The sequence below is a fragment of the Pseudorca crassidens genome, chromosome 21, assembly GCF_039906515.1.
Source record: "Pseudorca crassidens isolate mPseCra1 chromosome 21, mPseCra1.hap1, whole genome shotgun sequence".
NCBI lineage: Eukaryota > Metazoa > Chordata > Mammalia > Artiodactyla > Delphinidae > Pseudorca > Pseudorca crassidens.
In genome coordinates, this window is record NC_090316.1 from 20560508 (window position 1) to 20583156 (window position 22649).

Consider the following 22649-nt stretch of genomic DNA (forward strand, 5'->3'; position numbering starts at 1 on the left):
GGTTCATCCACGTTGTAGCACCTATCAGTACCTCGTTCCTTTAGTCATAATAGCCAAAAACTATTCCAGGGAATGGATACACCATACTTTATTAATCCATTCTCAGCTGATGGAATTTGGTTGATCTACTTTGGGGCTATTATTAACAATGAATATTCACTTAGAAGTTTCTGTGTGGACATATGTTTTCATTTTTCTTAAATTAGGAGTGGAATTACTGGGTCACATGGTAACTTTTATGTGTACCATTTTGAAGTCCTTATGTTCTTTCAACCTTTTTATGATTAAAAATTCTTTCACACTGTAATTTATAAAATAAAGGTTTCTTAAAATCCTCCTCTCACCTCACAAGAAAAGCCAATGTTAACAGTTTACTATACATACCTTCAAACTTTTTTCCATGAAAAAACTATAGAACAATGTATAATTTTTATAATTTAATTATTATTACATACATGGCATTACAGATTTTCTGTAGCTCACTCTTGTTGCTTCACGGTCTATCTTGGACACTGTTCCACCCACGTGGAGAAAGAACATGCAGCTCTCTCTCACAGTCATAGGTCCAGGTCTATTTTCATAACTGGCAAGAAATTCCTATGCCAAATATGTAGAATAAAGGCCATTTCTCTGTGTCACCTCATTTTGTCCCATATATTCCATGCCCCTGTAGGTGATTTTGTCCCATATATTCCATGCCCCTGTAGGTAATTTTGTCCCATATATTCCTGCCCCTGTAGGTGATTTTGTCCCATATATTCCATGCCCCTGTAGGTGATTTTGTTTCCATGTATTCAACGGCACATACCTCTGAGGACTCCATGTTTGGTTTGGCTGGTTTACAAAGAAATGGGTCTAAGGAGTGAAATTACAAATTATACTTGACCTGACCCTGACTAGTGTCAAGAACATATAAAGCTGAGTGGGTGGTAAGCATAAGATGAACTTGGTCTACCCGTTGATAACTAGATTATTTCCTGTTGGTTGTTCTATTCAATTATAAAATTAATATATGAATACCTGCATAATTATAAAATAATATCTTCAAACGAGGTAAGTAGAAAGTTCTCTACCTCCCTCAAGCCTCCCCCCTTCTCCATGCAATTTTAATAGGTTAGTGTTTATCCTTCCAGATCTTTTTCTATTTTAATTTAAATTTTTACCTACCTATAGTTTGTTTTTTTCCACAGACACAGTAGCATACACATTAATTTGTGACTTTTCTTTTTTTACTTAACATTGCATTTTGTAAATCTTTCCAAGTCATAGCTACAGAGCACTACAAGTGGAATTTGCAATAGAAGAGGTGAATATCTCACAAAAGCTGAACTGTAGGAATTCCACAGTAAATTTCATACCGTCAGAGAAGAAACGGTCCTTTTATAAACAAACCAAAGAAATAATGTGGTATATTTAGGAGAGTAATCTCCAACACGAAACCACACTTTCATTGTATGCACTATGTACCAAGCACAATGCAGAGCAGGGGAAATATCAGAAGTACCTGCCGACCTCAGGGGCCCCAGAGGCAGCTGAGCAGGGCAGCCACGCACGACTGTGCAAAGGGAAACAGCGCCTCTGCAGATGGGGCTCCCTGAGCGGGTGAGGGTGGTCAGGGAGCATGGCCTCATCTCCCATTCCATGATTCAGAGCGGCAAAGACACACACCAGCGTGGTGACACCTACTTTAGGCCGAGTGTCCACGACGTATATGAAGTCGCTTCCTGGACTGGCCTTCCTGATGGCCTGGAGCATCTGCTCGTCCTCCAGGCACCGGGCACTGAAGCCAGACAGGGGCTGGCTGCTCCGGCAGATGGAGACCTGGGGGGAAGCAACGTGGCAGCATCAGGCAGCAGTGCGACGGCACCTCCCCGGAACCCTCAAGACCACCCTCACAAGGCCCCCCAGTTCACTGACGCCCACCAGTAGCTCGTAAAAGTATCAATGCCTTCTAGAAACCGAGGTTGCTTTCTTTCTAATTCAAGTCAAGAAACCACTATATGGGCAAGCAGTGCAAAAAGTTTCTCTGTGTAAGAAATTAGGAATGTGTAAGGATGTTTAGGTGGGACCCAAATTATGAAACGTAAAGCCAGTTAAATATCCTACGTTCCTCTTCACCACTACTGTTTCATCTTCCTGCCAAAGTAGAAATATACAGTAAGTAACTATTCTAGTAAAACTTATAAAAATTATAAAAGTGACTTCTTTAGTGTTTCCATCATTTACTAGCCCATTTAGAAACAACACAAATACCAAAAACCAATTCTAGGGCTTCCCTGGTGGCGCAGTGGTTAAGAGTCCGCCTGCCGGTGCAGGGGACGCGGGTTTGTGCCCCGGTCCGGGAGGATCCCACATGCCGCGGAGCGGCTAGGCCTGTGAACCATGGCCGCTGAGCCTGCGCGTCCGGAGCCTGTGCTCCGCAACGGGAGAGGCCACAACAGTGAGAGGCCCGCGTACCGCAAAAAAAAATAAAAACCAATTCTAATCCTAAATGGGGGAGTTTTCACAGTGATGAAGCCCAGGCTGCTGCTAGCTTCTAAGGACAGCAGGCATGGACCTGGGCTGACCAGGTAAGTTAGAAGCAAGGTCTTTCTGGGGAACTGATCTGCATTCTATTCTTCGATTTCTCTACTCTGCGATTCTAAGGGTACACTACACCACTGCCCTGGTGACGCAGTGGTTGAGAATCACCTGCCAATGCAGGGGACACGGGTTCAAGCCCTGGTCCAGCAAGGTCCCACATGCCGCGGAGCAGCTGGGCCCATGTGCCACAGCTACTGGGCCTGTGCTCTAGAGCTTGCGAGCCACAACTACTGAGCCCACATGCTACAACTACTGAAGCCTGCGCGCCTAGAGCCCACGCTCCGCAACGAGAGAAGCCACCGCGATGAGAAGCCCGCGCACCACGACGAAGAGTAGCCCGTGCTCACTGCAACTAGAGAAAGCCCACGCGCAGCAACAAAGAGCCAACGCAGCCAAAACTAAATGAATAAATAATATATATACAACAGCATAAACAATATACATAACAGCACAAACATTTCCCTGAGTTATTAATAGGTGAGTGTAGCCACAACCTCACAGCTGTAAAACTTACACTTTTGTGGCAAAATACATTTTATGGATTTAGATTTATAACATTTAAATTGAACTCAAATCACCAAATACAATCTAGGAATGACTCTTCTGAAGAACTGAGCCCAGGCGCCCCCTGTGTAAGAGGATGCAGGCAGCCCCCCGGCTCGGGGCAGGCTGAGCAGGGAAACCTCCCCTGAAAACAGCCGTGGCCCAGCCCGTTCAGGGAGCCTGCAGGCAGGGCTTCATCCTGGAAGCCACTCCAGCTCTGAGTCCAAGCACAGCCTAACTGTCCTTAAAGCCCATGCCAGCACTCCTTAGCCAGGGTTTGGTGAGCTTTGGCACTCCTCGCTGGGGAAGGCAGGGATGGTTCTTACTAACCATATGATCCTCCAGCAAAGAAGCTCCCGGCAGGACCGAGAACTGCAGACAAGTAACCGGGCAACCGCCCGAGGGTTCCAGTACCTTCTGTGACAGAGAGGGGCAATTGCTGAGGCGCTCCAGGAACTCTGTGCCTGCAGCCAGAATTCAGGGGGCCGGTGCCTGCGGAGTGGGAAGCAAAGCAAAGGGGCAAGAGAGGGGCTCCAGGGCTGCTAAATTCTCGAGCTGTTGGCAGCAGAAGTCCAACCACAGAGTGGAGGAGAAAGGGCCCTGGGGGTCTGACCATGGACGGGAGGCCGGCCAGCAGCAAGGCAAAGTGACGGCAGGGGCCAGAGGGGACTTGGGGACAAAAGGCAAGCTGCAGTGGATGGACAGAGAGTAAAGCACCGCAGATGCTCTCACTGCGCTCATCCAGGCTCCCGTCTCCTATGATGTGCAGAGGGGTCACGTCAGCCGCTCTGACTGGAGCAGAAAACAATTCTGAGCTGGCTTTGTCTGGGCTAAAGAAATACTAATTAAGGACAGCTACCATCAGGCAATTTCTTAGATCCTATCAGAAGAGCTAGATGGGGAAGAGACCATATCTCAACGGGGAGAATTTGTCCAAGGAAGCATACGGCGCACCTAAACTCACTCAACTAGTGCAGGTCCAATCATGAAATGAAGCCAATTAGTGACAACTATTACTACTTACCTTCAGGCTGAGAGCAGTTTTCAGTGAAGGGTTAAGTCAGAACAGAGTTACACTATGAAATGTAGTCGATAAATTAAACCAGATATATTAAACAGACTACATGTTAATACTTTGTAGTTACATTTTCTTAATAATCTATAGATAGGCTCCAAACAGAATTCGTCACTGACTCAGTGATTGCTGGCATAGAGCTGTCCGCTTTGTAAAGAGCAGTGAGTAGTCTCTAAGTGCCCTGTCCGCCCTAAACACACCTCAGAGAGTCAAGACTGTTGAGAGAATTGCACCATTACCTGGCAGCATTTCTTACTGATGTCAGCCACCTGAGAGCAGAGATAAGACTCCTCAATGGTAAACTGTCATGAGAGCCTCATTTATAAAGGCTACTGATAATCTATAAAATAGCCAATAGTTTTTGAATGCTTACTATGTGGTAGGCACTATTAGAAGAACTCTGTGTATTTTTATTTAATCTTCCCAACTACCATATACGGTAAGATCTATTATTTGCTCCATTTTATAGATGAGACAACCACAGCACAGAGACGTAAAGGAACTTGCCCAATGTCACAGAGCTAGGAGTTGAATCCAGGCAAAATATTTTCTGAACCAACATAATATAGCGCCCATGTGTGTAAATAAGTCAAGAAGCATGAGAGAGAATTAAGAGGCAGGATTCAAAAAGATCTGGCTTTTAATCCAAGGTGTGTTCTCACTTCCTATATAATCTTAGGTAATTTACCTATCATCTCTGAACCTTGGTTTTTCTCATCTTTAATACAGGGATAATAATAATACCAAAACTACAGAGTGTGATGAGGTATATAACACTCCTAGAACTATGCCTAACACAAAGTAAGTTTCAATAAACATTATTTATAAAAGAAGGGCAAGAAGGTCTATATTTTTCTTAAGGAAAATGGCCTGTTTGGAAATCTTTCAGACTTGGGCTTCCCAAAGATTTGTACTGTGATTTGGGGATACCATGCTATTAATGATTTAAAGCAGAACTGCTTTCTTAAAAGCAATTAAAATATTTAGTAAGAAAGAACAAAGGATACCGCGGCTTCCAAACACAAGTGACACTGATACATCTCTAACTGTGATCTGCAAAGCTGCTGAACCGTTTGATATCCAAAAGGATTCTGGATGGCTCTGTATAACTCACGTGTGGTTCAAGGCCTGAAATTAACGTTAAGTGCTGCCCTTAACAGCTGGTAACATCAGCAGGGCCTCAAATGGTCAGCTGCAAGCTCCCCTCCATACCCTGCTTCCGTGGATAAAGTCCCCAGCTAAGCAACCCTTCTCCCAAAGGACCAGATGCAGCCCCTTCTCATCCCAGAGCAGTGCGTTTCATCCCCTGCCAGCCCATGGAATTACTCAAACCAGCCAATCGCGTGCTCCCCTGGGAACCAGGGGTCAACTCATCCTCCTGAGACTCCAAAGCCTGCCTCACACCATCTCTGCTGGTTCACTCGATTCCTGAGTGCAACCTTCCTACAGCCCTGCCTGCCATGCAGTGCCTTCTTCCCCTGGGCAGTGGGCATACGTAACTAATAAACCTCATTTGTCCAGTGTCAGATGTCATGTGTTCAGTCAGCCCAGTAAACCCTAGGGCAGGAATCCTGACCTCACCAACGGGTGAACAGGAAGTGATTACAACACCGTGTATGATAAAAGCCAGTCCAAAGGTAATGATGTACCATCAGCGGGGGGATTTATATCAGAGGAGTCTCAACGGGGCTTCCTGTTCACGACATGAGGTACATGTCAAGCTTTTTCTTAATCTAATCACCAATTCCCACTACCCAACACTGGCCAACTCATCTCACCACCCAAATCTTCAGTGCTCCTTGGGAACAAGGGGCTATGTGAGGGACAGAATTTAACTAGAAAATGTGATATTCTTATTCCCAAGCCTGAGTTCTACTGGGGCAGGAATACATACTCAAGTCTAAAAAGTCTAAAATCACAAAAAGGAAGAAAGAAAGGTCCGCAAACTTAGGTACTTTCTAGCTGTTTACTTTTCACGGAAGATGCCTGGTATATGTGTGGGTTTTTCTGAGCAACAGCATGAAATACTGCACTGATATTTCCTGTGTCTCCCACCGAACCACAGAAATCCACCTTCGCTAATGGTATCTCCTGCTATAAAAACCCCTGGTCACCTTGGAAGCATTTACATAATTAACCTGGATATGAAAACCTGAGCGTTGTTATAGAACCACAAATTTGATCGTATTCTACCTGCAGCAGAGATTTTAGGTCGTGGGTGTGGGAGAGTGGGCATGCATGTACATGAAGTATTTCCCTGGGCAACCAGAAATGGTTTCTTAGCAATGCTTAGAAACCTTCTCTATCTTGTAAGAAGAGCTAAAACTTAAAGTACTGTTTGCTTTAAAATTTTAAGTACAGGAAATCAATTATTTTTAACCATAACTGATGGCTGTGTGAGTTCATTTCCGGGCTTGGAGATCAAGTAAAGAACAGAGCACGAGAGCGGGAATGGGGTGATGAGGGTCTGACGTCAAGAGGCAAAGAAGCTGGTCTCTGTGGCCTAACTGCTAAAAATTCTATCCTATCCTCAGACATTACATGCTTGCCCTTTATAATACTCACACTGACAAAAAAATTCCTCTTCTCAAGAAAATCAAAACAGAAGGAAAAGAAGTAGGATCAGGCCTAAGCTCACTTTCTAACTACCCGGTCCATCCCCACCTCTGACATAACCATCAAAGATTCCCCCTCCCTCTCCTCTCTTACTTCTTTATCAATGGATGCTACAAAACAAAAGTAAATGTTCCTGGCATCCTAAATTCAAATACAACATCATGAAATTCCACATCCCTTTTCATCCCATCATTTTTTTAAAAAAAAGAGATTCACATCTTCCTTTGCCTCTCACCATCAGGCCAGCTCTGTGTAGGCTGAGATATATTTGGAGTCAAATAATACAGGATATTAATGAAATACCTGCTTTCTTTAGGCCATTTCAGAGCAGTGAGTGTAACTGAAAATAAGACCATTAATATCCTTTCAATTAACGGACCTTACACGGCTGAGTGAATATCTCCCTTCAAAGTGGGGCACCACAGAAGGCTATATGCCTTACTCTGGCCAAGCTGGCACTGCTCAGTGTATTTCTGGAAGCCTCCTTTTAAGAGCAGACACAGATCCTGCCCCACACCCTGCCTATAGGTGCATGCACGGCACACACTCACACACATCTGTTGCGATTGTTTATAGTTTGGGATTAAAGTCAAATGAGGCTATGTTATCTCACTTGAAAACCAAACGTTTTCGCCCGGCTGAAGTCACATGACCTCTACAGCAGGTAACGAAGATCATTCTTGTCTCCCCAGATTTGTCTTCTCATCCTCCACAGAAATGGAATCACAGCTTTTAGCTGTGATTTCCACAGTTACCCACAGGACTGTCTTTTCCCACAGGCCCTGTGCAGTTCTGATCAACAGGATAGGAGCAGCGCTGTCACATGGCAGTTTTGGGAGCCTCCCTCCGAAAGCAGCGAGGGCACCACTGCGTCCCCTTCCATCTGCTGCCGCGCAGAGGTCACGGCTGGAACTAAAGTCACCTCTCACGCCACGTGATGGGGGTGACCCCCAGGGCTGGCAGAGCAGAAAGGCACCAGGAGCTCGGGTCCCTGAGGGCTGAGTGGGGCAGAACCAGGACACCAGGCCCTGACTGCCTACCTGGGGAGTTTTATGGGAGAGAAAATAAAATTCTATCCTATTTAAGCCACGGTTACTTATGGTCTCTCTTCGTTGCAGACAAACCTAATTCTAGCTTTCACCAATATTATTTTAAAAACTGAAACTCGCTCTCCATAAAGAAAGATTTCTTATACTGAAGATACTGAAAAAACATATTTATGTTGCATTTAAAAAAAGAAGAGAAAGAACGTGCCATGGCTTTTAGGCTTTTGTAAAATAGGCTCTTCAGTACAGAGCCTCCCAAGGTGACCAGTTAGAAGCGAGGACGGCGCCCACTCAGATGATTATGGTTAGGTGTGTTGTGACTCTTTCCCATTTCTTTATTGTCAAATAAGCACGAAGGTCAACTTCTACAGGAGATAAGGGTTTAAGCACAGTCGTGTCGTGTCATGTCGTACCACACACATAGCAATATCCACATACTTTAAAAAGAATTCAAACCCCCACACACGGCAGAATTCCCTGGAAAAGGCCTGTTTATGATAAAAGAAGAAAAGCAAAGCATGAAACAAAAGCATGCCTTGAGACTTACGTGGTTATCTTTATGGTAGTAAGAAAGGACAGGAAATCGCCGTCTGCTCCGGAATTTGGAACTCCCCACTATGATGTGTGCCGTGGCCGTTCTGGGAACGTACAGCTCAGTAGGGTAAGAGTCACAAACCTGTTGTGGAAAGCACAAGGGCATGTTTTAGGCAATCTAGTCATGCTTTACAAACTGCCACCAGAAACTCCATTTCACTGGGCTTACAGGTTGCATATTTAAGTGTTCTTAACCAGTTACAGAGCCGCTTCAGAGAAGTGGAGCGCTGGTTCTAAGAAATCACAGTGAAGCAAAGCAAGACACTTCATCATTCTGCCCTCAGGCGTTGCCCCTTCTCTCCAAGGGCTCTTGGTGGGAGGTAAGACAGTGACAAGCGAGCATTTCTTTCATCGAAAAGGGACAGACTGCAGTTCTGCATCCTGGCAAATGGGAAAACTTCAGCTGCCTGTTTAAGACCGCCTGACGCTGGGAGACAATGTCCTAAAATGCCAGCACCAGTGGTGACCTCCTCAGGGCACCTTCCCGTCCCTGGCACACCCTCTGTGCGCTCCTATCTGAGGTGACGGTCAAGCCAACACCCTCCCCAGACATCTTCCCAAAGCCCACCCGCTCTTCGGGGGCCGACCCAATTCCTCTCCCCTGCGCTTCCACCCCTCACCACACACTACGACAACTTTTTGTTTCTTACGTGACGATTTTAGAAGTGGTAAGAAATGTTTTACCCTTTCTGCGCATCCCTGGCAGTGATTTCCCCCAGTGGAAGCTCTGGCGCCTCGGAATGGTCCGGCAATTCTGTCAGATATCAGGGGTTTAAAACCTAGCTCCAGGGGCTTCCCTGGTGGCGCAGTGGTTGAGGGTCCGCCTGCCGATGCAGGGGACACGGGTTCGTGCCCCGGTCCAGGAGGATCCCACATGCCGCGCAGCGGCTGGGCCCGTGGGCCGTGGCCGCTGGGCCTGCGCGTCCGGAGCCTGTGCTCCGCAACAGGAGAGGCCGCAACAGTGAGAGGCCCGCGTACCGCAAAAAAAAAAAAAAACAAACCTAGCTCCAACTTGCCAACTTCACGACCTTCAAGAAGTCAAACTACTGAGCACTTGCTATTCTCTGAAACTGACACGGAACAGAAATGACATCCCCCGCGGCTGATACAAGGACACCAGTGACGAGGCTCTTCATCAACCATTAATCCTGACGGAAATGCGAATGGTGGCCACAGTAATAGTCGACTTCTTGCTCGACATATTTTGCTTTGATGGCAGCCAACCCATCCTTTTGCAACACGAGGACCGTTTAGATGGCAGTTCCTGAACTTTGTTTATTTCCTAGAAGTCAAGCACCTCCTTGGGCGCTTCAAGCAGGGTCCTCAAGCAGGCATAGCAGCAGGGGAAATGTGTGTCTGCACGTCCTCTAACCATCCCGCCCGTCCTTACCACTCAAGGGACCGAAGGGAACGAGAACCCGTCACAAAGCGCACATCAGTTGTTCTGTGACGACGCCTCCCTCGCCTGCCCTCCTGCCTACCTTGTCTGCTTCCAGCCTGGGCACCGCACTGAGAAGGAGACAGATGGGCCACAGAAGTGAAGTTCCCAGGCCCAGAGCATTTCCCCAACGGCATTTTAGGCAAGATTACCAAAGACGTCAACCTGGGCTCTGGCACTGAGACAAAAATCCCAGACCAAGAACAGATGGTCCAACCTACTTGGAACCTGAGATTTTACTGCAATTACTGCCCACAGACACTACACTTGCTTCCCTGCAAATCTGGTGTCAGGACCTCTCTGGAGTCAGGCAGCCAGAACATTACTACACAGACCACACCTGCGCGTCTGAGTTCAAGAGACGTAGTCATTGCACCAGACTTAACAACGTTTTCTTAAAATAGCAGTTTTAAAAAGGAAATTGGTAGGTTTTCAGTAAGTTCACTAAGTTTCAGTAAGTTCAAACAAGTCCTGCGTCATTTTTTTTTAATTAATAAGGGAACGATTTTCCTTGTCCTCCGCTACATAAGCCTGCCTGGGGTGCCTGCGTGTCTTGGTTCGCCTGGCCAAGAGGAACCTTTTTTGGTAATTCTTTCATTCATTCAACAAGTTTTTTTTTTAACTGAAATATATTTAACATATAACACTGTATAATTTAAAGTGTAAAACATATTAATTTGATACATTTGTACATTGTAATACAATTGCCATTGTAGTGACAATTAGCACCTCTATCATGTTACATAATCATCCTTTCTTTTTAGTGGCTGGAATCATTAAGTTCTAGTTTCTTAGAAATGTGATGACTATCATAGAATACTGGTGTCTATCAACAAATTTTTACTGAATACTTATTATGTGTCAGGCATTAGGTTAGGTGCTAGAGCAGTGATGAATAACAAAAGATTTACTGGCCTCAAGGAGTTCACATTCCCAGGAATCTTTGATCTTTGTTGCCCTGGTTACAACCTCCCAATACATGTATTTACCACTGCAGCATAGTATCCATCTGAGAGCCAGCCAAGGCTCTGTATTTATTGAGGACCCGTCACTCAGTTGAGCACTTCAGGGCGAGGGTTAGTTGTCAGGAACTGAGATATATCTATAAAGACAACGGTCTTCTTCAACATTTAAGACCTAAAATTTATTTCAAGGAATTTATGATGTAATGGGGAGAAGAAAAGGGGTATGAACAGCATGAAATGATTTGTATATACATAAAATAAAATAATACATAAACTATAGCTGTAGAGAACTGAAATAAACAAGATTTTTTAAAATTACTCGTTTGGGTTATACTTTCAATTTTATTCCAAGAGAAATAGATTAAAAATTTAACCTAGTAATGAATGCCAATTATTTTATTTAAAGAAAGATAATTTTAAGAGTTAGGTACAGAAAGGAAATCTTAGCTTAGAGAGTTAGATTACCAGAAGCAAGTGTCTTATAAACAGGGATAATAGCAATGCTGATAGAGGTGATTATGATAATAATAATTAGCCTGCCCAAGACCACATGGAGAGAAAAGGGCAGCGCCGGTTCTGGAACCTAAGTCTCTGTGCGCTATGTATGGTGTTATTTCCACCATGGACAAAAGCTTCTTCTCCATCAGATGACATCACTAGCCCCACTTACATCAAATAACTTGTGAAAAGAAAGAAATAACTCTTATAAAAGAAGGGAGGAAAAAGTAGAGGTTTTTCTCAACCATGAGGTTAAAAGTAAAAGTAACGGATGATGACATAATCTTCCCGATGGACTAACGGTCAGAAATAGTTTGATACAACCAATTTTATTACATTTTTTAACTGGTAATAAATGAGGGTTCATCACCTTTCTCGCTATTTCAATGATATTTGTAAAATCAGAAAATCCCCTAGGTTTTCACCTTTTCTGTTTCAACACAGTTTGTTGATTGTTAGTTTGGGTTTGCTGTGTATTACTTTTGGGGAAAAAATGCTGAATAACTCATGTTTTGCAGTCTCTATACTGTAGAACTTAAGTGACTAAACGTGAGTCATGTTTGTGGTGCTAAGTCTAGAAGGAAACCTCATCAAAAATAACAAGAACCTGTGTTTTCAAGAAAATATTATTCCACAAGACGTGCCTTAGCCTCATTTTCTTCCCCACCCAAGGGTGTGTCATATTTTTTTTAAATTGTAAAAGGATGTCCTATTTTCTTTACTAAACTTGGATTTTCCTGCCTTTCATTTCAAGGCTAGAAATTCACTGCAAAGGTTGGCTTTAGCATGGGAACAAACTATTAATTAGCCAGATACTTTATAATGATTGAGACAAAAAGGACCCAAATGTCCACGCACAGTGTAAGATTATGATCGTTAGATTTAAGAGTAATTACAAAGAAAATTCAGTATCATGAAAGTGGCCATTCTATCCCAAATAATCTGTACATTCAATATATCCAGAAGAAGGATGTGGAAGGACCTGACTTGTAGAATATCAATATTTACTATAAAGCTATAATAATCATAATTAGTGAAAACGTAACTATGGAAATTACACAGTGTAAACTGGGACAAAGGTTAGCGAACAGACCAGGATTTTTTCTTACACAATATGCTAAAACCATGAAACAAACTAGGAAACATTGACAACTCAAAACTTCTGAGGATTAAAAGATACTCTAGGCACAGTACATAAATATCTCCTAAGAGGAGATATTTGCAACAGCTATAAATGACAACAGGGCAATGTAAAGAAAACCACACTGAGATTTATTTCACACCAATTCAATTGGCATTTTCTCAAATTTAACGTTTTGATTAGTTAATAAATTCACATGGTTATAAAAAAAATAAAACAATACAAAAAGGTGCACAGCCTCACCCTTGTGTTCTATTCATCCCACTCCCACCTACTTTCTAGGTTATCACTTTGGGGCAATTACACATCCATATGAACACGTCTTATTTTTCTCCCTCTTTTATAAAATAAAAGGTATCACACTATATTCACGATACTGTGCCTTGCTTTTTTGAACCTAACAATATACTTTAGCGATCTTTCCTTATCAGTACATGGAAATATTCTACATGTTTTTAATGGCTACACACTAATTTAATTTTACGAATAGACCCAAAATTATTTAACTGGTCCTCTATTAAAGAAATTTGGGTTTCTTCTAATACATGCTTTGATAAACAATGCTTCAATAAATAACTGTATACATCACTGTGCGTTTATGCTAACTCTTTAGAAGAAATTCCCAGAAGACTGTTGGGTCAATAAGTAGGGACACCACCAAACACTGTAAATACCAACTGTTGGTAAGTCTGTGGGGTAATGAGAAATCATATCTTAGATGTGTAAGTCCATGCAAACACTTTGGAAAAGAATCTGGCAACAATGGGACTTCCCTGGCGGTCCCGTGCTTAAGACTTCGCCTTCCAATGTGGGGAGTCCAGGTTCAATCCCTGGTCAGGGAGCTAGGATCCCACATGCTTCGCGGCCAAAGGACCAAAACATACAACGGAAGCAGTACTGTAACATATTCAATAAAGACTTTAAAAATGGTCCACATCAAAAAAAAAATCTTTAAAAAAAAAAAAAAGAATCTGGCAATATCTAGTAAGGCTAAAATCCACATACCCTCTAACTCAGAAATTCTACTCCTAGGTAGAAACTCAAAATGTACTATGAGTCATATATAAGCCAGATAACGGCTTTAGTTGAGATGGGGAAACAAAAGAGAGAAATAAAAAGAATAAATAAAAGTTTAAACTATGGTATATTTGTAAAATGGAGTATAAGACAATAGTGAAGAATGAGTAAACAAGAGCTATAGGTTTCAACAGTTACTAACTTCTTTACATCTTGGACAGTTACTTAATCTGTCTCTGCCTGAGTTTCTCCATTTGAAAGCAGGGACAATAACAACACCTACCACACAGGACTGCTAACATTTTTTAAGCTTCTAGAACTTAGCCTGGCATGTGGTAACTATTATACATGTGTTTGTTAAATGAAATGAATCTCACAAATACAACTTGAGTGAAAAGTCAAGTTTCAGTAAGCAACATTCAGCATGATACCGCATACAGAAAGTGTAAAAAACGCACGAAAAGATACTACATGCCGCTACTTACAAACGTAGAAACGTTATAAATAGAAAGGAATGACAACACCAAATTGCAGTCAGGGACCCTGGAGCAGGAAGTGATTTGGAGGGAATATTAAGGAGGTTTAACAGCATTGGCCATGTTTGTTCTTACATAGTATGCAGGTCCCTGCTGTTCATTTCATTATTTTTCAAAGTTTTGTGTATGTTGGAAGAGTGGCATAATAAATAAACAGCTGTTTTAAAATGAAGAATAATCGATGGAAGAAAGCAGTAAGATGTATATTTCCAAAATTACTACAGGCAAATACAAGAAAAAAAACTATCAGCTATAGATATGAAAAGGGGAAAAACATGACTAGTAAAACCACAAAGCATCGTATCTAGAACAATGTCATACGTATCAGTTACTGCAAAATCAAAATCTAACCATACCTAATTTGAGAAAAAACAGCACATTCCACCCTCACAACCCAAAGATAACTACTGTTAGATTATTATTATTCTATTATTATTATTATTATTTTCCTGCGGCATGCGGGATCTTAGTTCCCTGACCAGGGATTGAACCTGGGCCTCAGCAGTTAAAGTGCCAAGTCCTAACCACTGGACCACCAGGGAATTCCCACTGTTAGATATTTTTTAAAAGGACAAAACATTCATATAGGATCACTGAAAGTAACAGGATAAGTAGAGCTCTACCAGGCAAAATCTGACAAGAAGAAGAAAACAGTAGAAACATAATAATACAAAATAGAATTCAAAGCATTCACAGGAAAAAAGGATATTTTAAGTTGATAAAAAGCACACCAAACAGATGTCCTAAACCATTATGTGCTGGACAACATAACTTCAAAAATGTATACTGCAAACACTTTAGAAATGTAAGGAGAAAACGTCCAATCAACAATCATAATGGGAAATTTTTACATACCTCTGTCAGAAATCAAGTGAGCAAAGGGACCAAAATAACATAAGAAACTTAATTTAGATGGAGACAGAATATTATACCCAAATAACAGAGAATATACATTTTTTCCAGACTCAAAACATTGATAAAATCAAATATTGATAATTAATCAAATATTGGGTGTTTTATGAAGACATAAATCTTCAAAAAATCCCCGAAGTTCAAATCTTACAGGTCACATATACTGCTTGCTATACAAAGGAACAGAAATTAACAACCAAATACTGATCAAAAGCAAAAACATCAATGGCCTGCCTGCTTGAAATCTAAAAAAAAAGATTTAAGCCTCTTATGCCTTGTAATTGGTCCTGGGAATTTATCCTTAGAAAATAATTTAAAATATGGGGAAAATCACACGAACAAAGATATTACTCCCAGAACTATTCATGTGGCAAAAATTATGAGTAATCTAAATGTCTAATAATAGGGAAATATTTAAGTATATTATGGTACATTCACTTGATGGAATGTTACACAGTCATTTAATTACTGATACGAATACTGTCACAATATAGAAAATCCATATGGTAAGGTGAAGAAAGTAATCAGGATTCAAAATATGCAGCCAGAAATGGTCAGTTAAGAGTGGACAAGATATAAATGGTCGGCATGTATGAAACTACAGTTCAAGAGATGAAGGCGTGAAGATTAAATTGAGAAATCACTTATCCCACTATCAAGCTGTCAAAAGATTTTCAAGAAATAAACTCTTTAATGGTGAAGGTACAAAGACTCAAGCATTCTCCTACACAACTGTTGAGAATCTATATAAATTGGTACAATCTTTCTTTTTTTTTTTTTTTTTTGTTTTTTTGCGGTACGCGGGCCTCTCACTGTTGTGGCCTCTCCCGTTGCGGAGCACAGGCTCCGGACGCGCAGGCCCAGCGGCCATGGCTCACGGGCCCAGCCACTCGCAGCATGTGGGATCTTCCCGGACCGGGGCACGAACCCGCATCCCCTGCATCGGCAGGCGCACTCTTAACCACTGCGCCACCAGGGAAGCCCTGCAGTTCTTTTTGATAATATGTACAAAAATTTGAGGAAACCTTTTGACATACAAATTCCACCTTTAGGAATCTGTCTTTAAAAAAAAGACTTTTAACATGGGCAAAGGTACAGTTACCAGAATGTTCTCACTATGTTATTTAAAATAGTGAAAAATAATAATAACCTAAATGTCTAAAAATTAGAGATTAGACAGATAGAATATGATATAGCCATACTATGTCATATTATATAATGTTTTAAAATGATATAAAATATATTTATTGACAGGATAACACTCACAATATGCTATGTGAAGAAAAGCAAAACACAAGGCATATGTAGTATGATCCCATTTTTGCTGTATATATTTGAATGGCTCCTTTGCCCTGACATTTTCCAATTGTAAACAATAAAATGCATTACTCGTAAGAAAAAAGTTATTGGACTATGCAGATGAGAAAAAAATTAAGAAAAAATTTAAAACCTTCTAGAAGAATGTTAGGGCAATGGGATGCCGGCTCTCTTCTCTTTTGCAAATTCTCTGCAATGTTCCCATGTACTTTTATTACTGAAAACACTTTATAAATTAACAAGGAAACCAACACTGATTTGTAAGCCCACCCTCAGGGAGAATATGGAATTGGCTCTGCCCCCCCTGCTTCGCTGCATCGCCCATTCCCTTCTGTAAGTGCAGACATATTTCTCCTCATTTCTCTAGGGAAGGCTCTTGGTGACCTTGTGTACCAATCAAGAGTTCAGTGAGCACAGAGAGCTCGTGCCAAGCTGCCAGCAGAGCCTCTGTGACTCCCCAGCCATCACTCACTGAGCTATAAAAAGACTGGCTGGGAGAAGGGAGGTGCTGGCCCTGAGGCCCACCGCTGGGCCTCTCCGGGTTTCCACTCCCTCATGCATTAGAGGAGATGTTCTCTGGGGTGACCCTGTTCACACTTCCTGATTCTAGGTGCAAGTAGGAAACAGAGCCGGCAATAACCAAGGGAGACTTGGGAATCCACACATCTGTACCCACAAAGAGCTATCGAAGTTGAAGGAGATCAAACAGAAGTCATGCTAAACTATGTGAAATCATGGTTTCATCTGGATTAAGTATCTGCATTTCACCAAATGCCTCCACTCACTCTGTAATCTCTATTCACATCGCTGAGCTGCCAGTAATTATCAGGGAGGCCCATGCGCTGGTACTCTTCACTGAGATCGATCAGCATCCAGCCTTGTTCCCTTTCTTCTCTATCCAGCTTGGGGTTGAATGAAAAGCAGTATAACTCCTCATATTTCACTGCAAAAAAAGAAAAGGGGAGAATAAAGCCAAATCAAGCCAAGTCAAAGCCAGAATCAAATTTCCCCAAATGCATTGTGTCTGGGCTGGAGAGGCCAGCCCAGCTTCTCACCCCTCGGGGCTCCCCCAGGGTACCCTGTCTCTGAGGTGGGTTCACCCACCTCTTCCCAACAACGACAAGACCTCAGGACAACTGAACTCAACTTCGCAAGAACTTCTTTTCTTTCAGGAGCATGGCCTTCCCCATCTTGTTTTTTTTTTTTTTTTTTTTTTTTTGAGTTGCTTCTGAAAGCGAATATATTTTCAGACCACATAAAATATGGAGATTAAAAAGTAATTAAGAATATATGTGTACTTACAATAGCTAAGACACAGAAGTAACCTAAGTGTCCATCAACAGATGAATGGATAAAGAAGATGTGAGATATATGTGTGTGTGTGTATATATATACATAAAATAGAGTATTACTCAGCCATAAGAAAGAATGAAATATTGCCATTTGCAGCAACATGAATGGACCTAGAGGTTACCATACTAAGTAAAGTAAGTCAGACAAAGACAAATATATGATATCACTTTTATGTGGATTCTAAAAAATAATACAAATTAACTTATTTATGAAACAGAAACAGACTCACAGACATAGAAAACAAACTTATGGTTACCAAAGGCGAAGGGGGGGTGCAGAAATTAGGAGTATGGGATTAACAGATACACACCACTATATATAAAATAAACAATAAGGATTTCCTGTATAGCACAGGGAACCATATTCAATATCCTGTAATAAGCTATAATGGAAAAGAATCTGAAAAAGAATATATATGCATAACTTTGCTGAACTCCTGAAACTAACACAATATTGTAAATCGACTATAGTTCAATTTTTAAAAAAAGAAAACAAAAAAAAGAACACATATATTCCTTAGAAAACCAGAACTCAAATTTGTTTATGTACGTCAAGCTCAAATTTGGGATGGCCTCTCAGAGATACACAGAGGTCAGGCCACTGCCATGTTCTGATGCTCAAACAGTGTTAAATGACAAAACAGTTGAAAAAACTGTGGAATATATTTAAATGTTTGCACTTGAAACACTTGAACTTTTAACAACTACATAAATGTCATAATTGTACTGTTCATACAGTATTTACAGGATTCATTAAAAAATTTCCATTCACATGGCACCCTGCTCATGAGGGGCAAGTTGAAGGATGTGTGATGACAGACTTCTTTCCGTTGTGCCAGGGTGTCTCTAACTTCGTGCATCGCCTTTTATGCTTGTGAGGCCAGGCCCAACAGCTATCCCCAGCAAGATCAAGGATTTGGTTTTCTTGCTCTGGCCTTGCCACATTGAGGGAAGCAACTAGGCCAGCGCTGTCCAACAGAAATACAGCGTAAGCCACATATGTCATGTAAAGTGTCCTTGTAGCCACATTAAAATCGTAAAAAGAAAGTGAAATTAATTTTCACAAAATATTTTATTTAGCCCAGTATACCCAAAATATCGTTCAACAACTACGGAATACAAAACCTATTAATATTTTATACATTTTGCTTTGTACTATCTTTGAACTTCCATGTGTATTTCTCACCAAACAGCACAACCTAGTTCAGACCAGCCACATTTTAAGCCCTCGACAGCCCTGTGTGGCTAGGAGCTACCTACTGGACAGTGCAAATCAAAGCATTTCTGGTGATAGTAAATCGTGGTTGATACTCAGTGAACCCTTGTTTCATTCCAGATTCTGTTCTGATTAAACGTACTGACCCGTCTAGTAAGCATCATGACAGGTCTCCTTGCACAGATGAGAAATCTGAGGCAAAGGGATGTGTTGCAGCGATCCCAGGGTCACACAGCTAGGAGGTAGGGAGTCTGGCTTTCACCACCGCGCACTCTGCCCCCACTCCAAGGCAGACCCTTCTCTCTTCTCCCCAGACGGACCGCTTTTGTATATTTTCTTTCCAACCATCCCCTTAATCTTCTTTTTTTTTTCCAACAGAATTTTTCCTCCTTATAGCTTTCTTAGATCATCCCATTTGTTCCTTCATCTGTCAATGGCGTTCAGCATGGACACTTCAGTGCTCCTGAACATGTGTCTGGAGGACCAACAAAGCATCTCACCACCAGCAAAAGGCTGCAATAATACGCAGGCAGCCTGAGGTCAAAACTCAAGTTTCCAGCTTCCTTTGATTACTACTGAAATGACTCATCTACTAGAATGATAAGATAAGGGTCATATTTTAAGTACCAGACTTGTGAATTAGACATGCACTCTTTCTTGTAAAAAAGAAGCGAGAAGACTGGGGTTTATCAGTGAGATAAGCTATGTCTACTTCATTCTCTCTCGATGTCATATTTCTAAATTTGAAAATTGAGCATACTGAGATTTCAACGAAGAAAATGCACACATACAGGTACATGTACACGCACACGCACACTCACACACACAGCACAGACACTTCCAGTAAAAACGGTTTCTTGTCATCTTAGCAAATTGAACAGACAGCATATTAAATTGACATCCTGTTCTGGGAACGGTCGGCTCAACACTGACATATGTTTTCCATCTCTAAGTACCATTTTCATGACTCAGGCTTCTGATATCATAATGTTAACCACAAATGCAATTTGTTTAAGATGCCAAGAGAATCTCTTGAGAAAGCCTCAGTTCCTTCAGTGAAAGAAGAGCTAAGGAAGATGGGGTAATAATGGAAGTTAAATTCCATTTGCTAAATGCCTACAAATAGGTTTAAAGGTAGAAGAAGAAAACCATTCCATGACTGCAGATAGTTTTCTATGTATGGGCTCATTCTTGCTGTCATTGGGAAGTGGTGAGGAAACTGCACATAAATTAATGCAAGAATAACTTGTCACCGACATTAAGAAGACCACTCTTGAATTGGGAGACATCAGAATGGGTTGCCACTGAAATAATGAAATTTTCTCTTTCAGTTAATTTTTTGGGGGGGGGGTTCGCAGGCCTCTCACTGTTGTGGCCTCTCCCGTTGCGGAGCAAAGGCTCCGGACACGCAGGCTCAGCGGCCATGGCTCACGGGCCCAGCCGCTCCGTGGCATGTGGGATCCTCCCGGACCAGGGCACGAACCTGTGTCCCCTGCATCGGCAGGCAGACTCTCAACCACTGCGCCACCAGGGAAGCCCTCTCTTTCAGTTATTTTTAAGGAAAAGGGTGATCAACCATACCTTTGGCCCAATTTACCTAAAATTCTACATGCGGGCAGAGAAACACATTTTTGTCAGTCAAAGCTCAGTCTTGTTAATGTGGGCAAGCTTCTTACCCAGAGGCCAGCTCAGGAGAAGCCCTCAGCTAAAAACTGTCTACTCTGAGAAATTAAAAAATAGCATTAACAAAGTTGTAAATTTTACTGAATATTTCCCATTCATAATGTTTTGTTCCCCTCATCTCCATCTCTTGCAAAATACACAGCAGAATGTTTAGTAATCAACACTATTAAGATAAGTAAGGTAGGTAAATTAAAACCAACAACAACCAAAGTAGGGCTTTGAGAAATCTCCGGTCCTTACAGAATCTGAACTGAGAGAAAATACTTATGTGCTTTGGGAAGGCCAAATCCCTGATTTTCCACCCACTCTTCAAACAAACACGTTAAATACTCCACTGGCTTTTCACATCGCAAAGTCTAGGCCATCACATCCAACATAAAATGCCTTTTGCTGCTCGTGGCCTGGCACCTTCAACAGGGGATGCATTGAAGGCTTCGCCCCTTGCGGCCTCATGACTAGGAGGGCACAAGAGCTCCTCCAACAAGAAGCAAACCCTCAGCATGCCTTTGGACGGGCTGGGGGCGGGGGGGGTGGGGAGTAAACTGAATGTGCACCTCTAATTAAAAAAATTTTCAGAAAAGCTTATGTGGAAATCATTCAAGCACTTCCTTTATTTACCTACCTAAATCATATAACTGCTAAACAAGGGCAGACTTCTATTTAGAAAGAAAAATGGCCATTTCTCAAATACTACATTAAACTAAGAATGAGTAGCATTTTGTCTACGGTTCTAAGAAGGCCAAGTCAGTGTTTCAGGACTAAGTAGAGGCGCATGAGCTCCACCCAAGCACAGAGACACACAGATGGGACTGACCTTATCTTATTTTAGCATCATTGTTCAGCGCACGCCTTAACACAGGGCAGCATGTGTGGCTGCAATCGATTCGATACCTACTGCTCTCATCAACTCCTTCCCACTCAGATAATCCCACTTTCTACTCCTGGAGAAGATATGGGCCATCAAGTGGAAACTCTTTCAACCTGGAAGCACCAAGCCTACAAATGGCCTTGTCTCGGCATTTAACCTCTGCTCCTTCCTCCCGTAAGAAAGGAAAGCGTGTTCATTCCACCAAATAAGAGAGCCTTCAGGCAGAACAAAGCAGTTAGGAAAACAGAAAAGAAAACATGGGGGCATTCTCTCTTATTATTGACTAACTGGGAAAAACGGAAGGTAATTTATACTAAAATCAAAAGTACTTGAAAAATCAAGGGCTTCCCTGGTGGCGCAGTGGTTGAGAGTCCGCCTGCCGATGCAGGGGACACGGGTTTGTGCCCCGGTCCAGGAAGATCCCACATGTTGCGGAGCGGCTGGGCCCGTAAGCCATGGTCACTGAGCCTGTGCGTCCGGAGCCTGTGCTCCGCAACGGGAGAGGCCACAACGGTGAGAGGCCCGCGAACCACAAAAAAAAAAAAAAAAAAAATCTAAAGGAAACTTGTAACAACCAATGTAAAACCTGAATAATCCAATTACATTATTGACTGTTATGCAAATTTTTTTAAAAATCGAAAGGAAACACAAACATGAATTAGCATCAGCAGAATATGAAGGATGAGGAAGGAAAGGGAAAAGTCACCAGCAGTCACTGGAAGAACACAGAGGTTTTAGAACCCAAAGTAAACCCTAACCCTTAACTTTAGAAAGTTAAATTGCTCTACACGCCCTAATGAATTCAGCCAACTGAAAATAAACGTACTTGAAAAACCATTTAAAGAGGGGTGAGAAGATAACACAGCTATTAATTGGATTTTGCATATTAAAAAAAATGAGAACTTTCTTGTCTATTTTGAACAGACAAGAGATCGAATTAAACATCAGGATTGTGGAAGCTAACACGTAGTAAAAAAGGGCTACGGGACCCGGAGATTAGTATCATCAATAAAAAGGAAATTGTTACCGTAAAAATTGCTTGAGTGGCACTGACTTAGATAAGAACAGTAAAAAGTTAAATTAGGCAAATTAGACTATATCAATCCTGAGATTTTTAAAAATCACAGTAAACATGCTGAAGAATTAGGGACTAAGATGGGCTGAAAAAATACTGCAATTTCATAAAAAGTGGGAAAATAAACAAAAGAGATGGCTTAAATATGAAAGGGCCCAAGAACACTACAGAGGC

At 41.9% G+C, this 22649-nt stretch overlaps 1 protein-coding gene across 3 annotated transcripts in view; it reads right to left on the reverse strand.

Moving 5' to 3' along the window:
- The window catches only part of MTMR7 (myotubularin related protein 7), a 95012-nt gene that overhangs the window by 30709 nt on the left and 41654 nt on the right, over positions 1-22649 (reverse strand). For all 3 annotated transcript variants that reach the window (XM_067722071.1, XM_067722072.1, XM_067722073.1), the window contains 3 exons: positions 17067-17224; positions 8411-8539; positions 1687-1821 (listed from right to left, as the gene is read on the reverse strand). In XM_067722071.1, coding sequence (XP_067578172.1) covers positions 1687-1821; positions 8411-8539; positions 17067-17224 — 422 coding nt within the window. The remainder of the gene's footprint in view (positions 1-1686; positions 1822-8410; positions 8540-17066; positions 17225-22649) is intronic.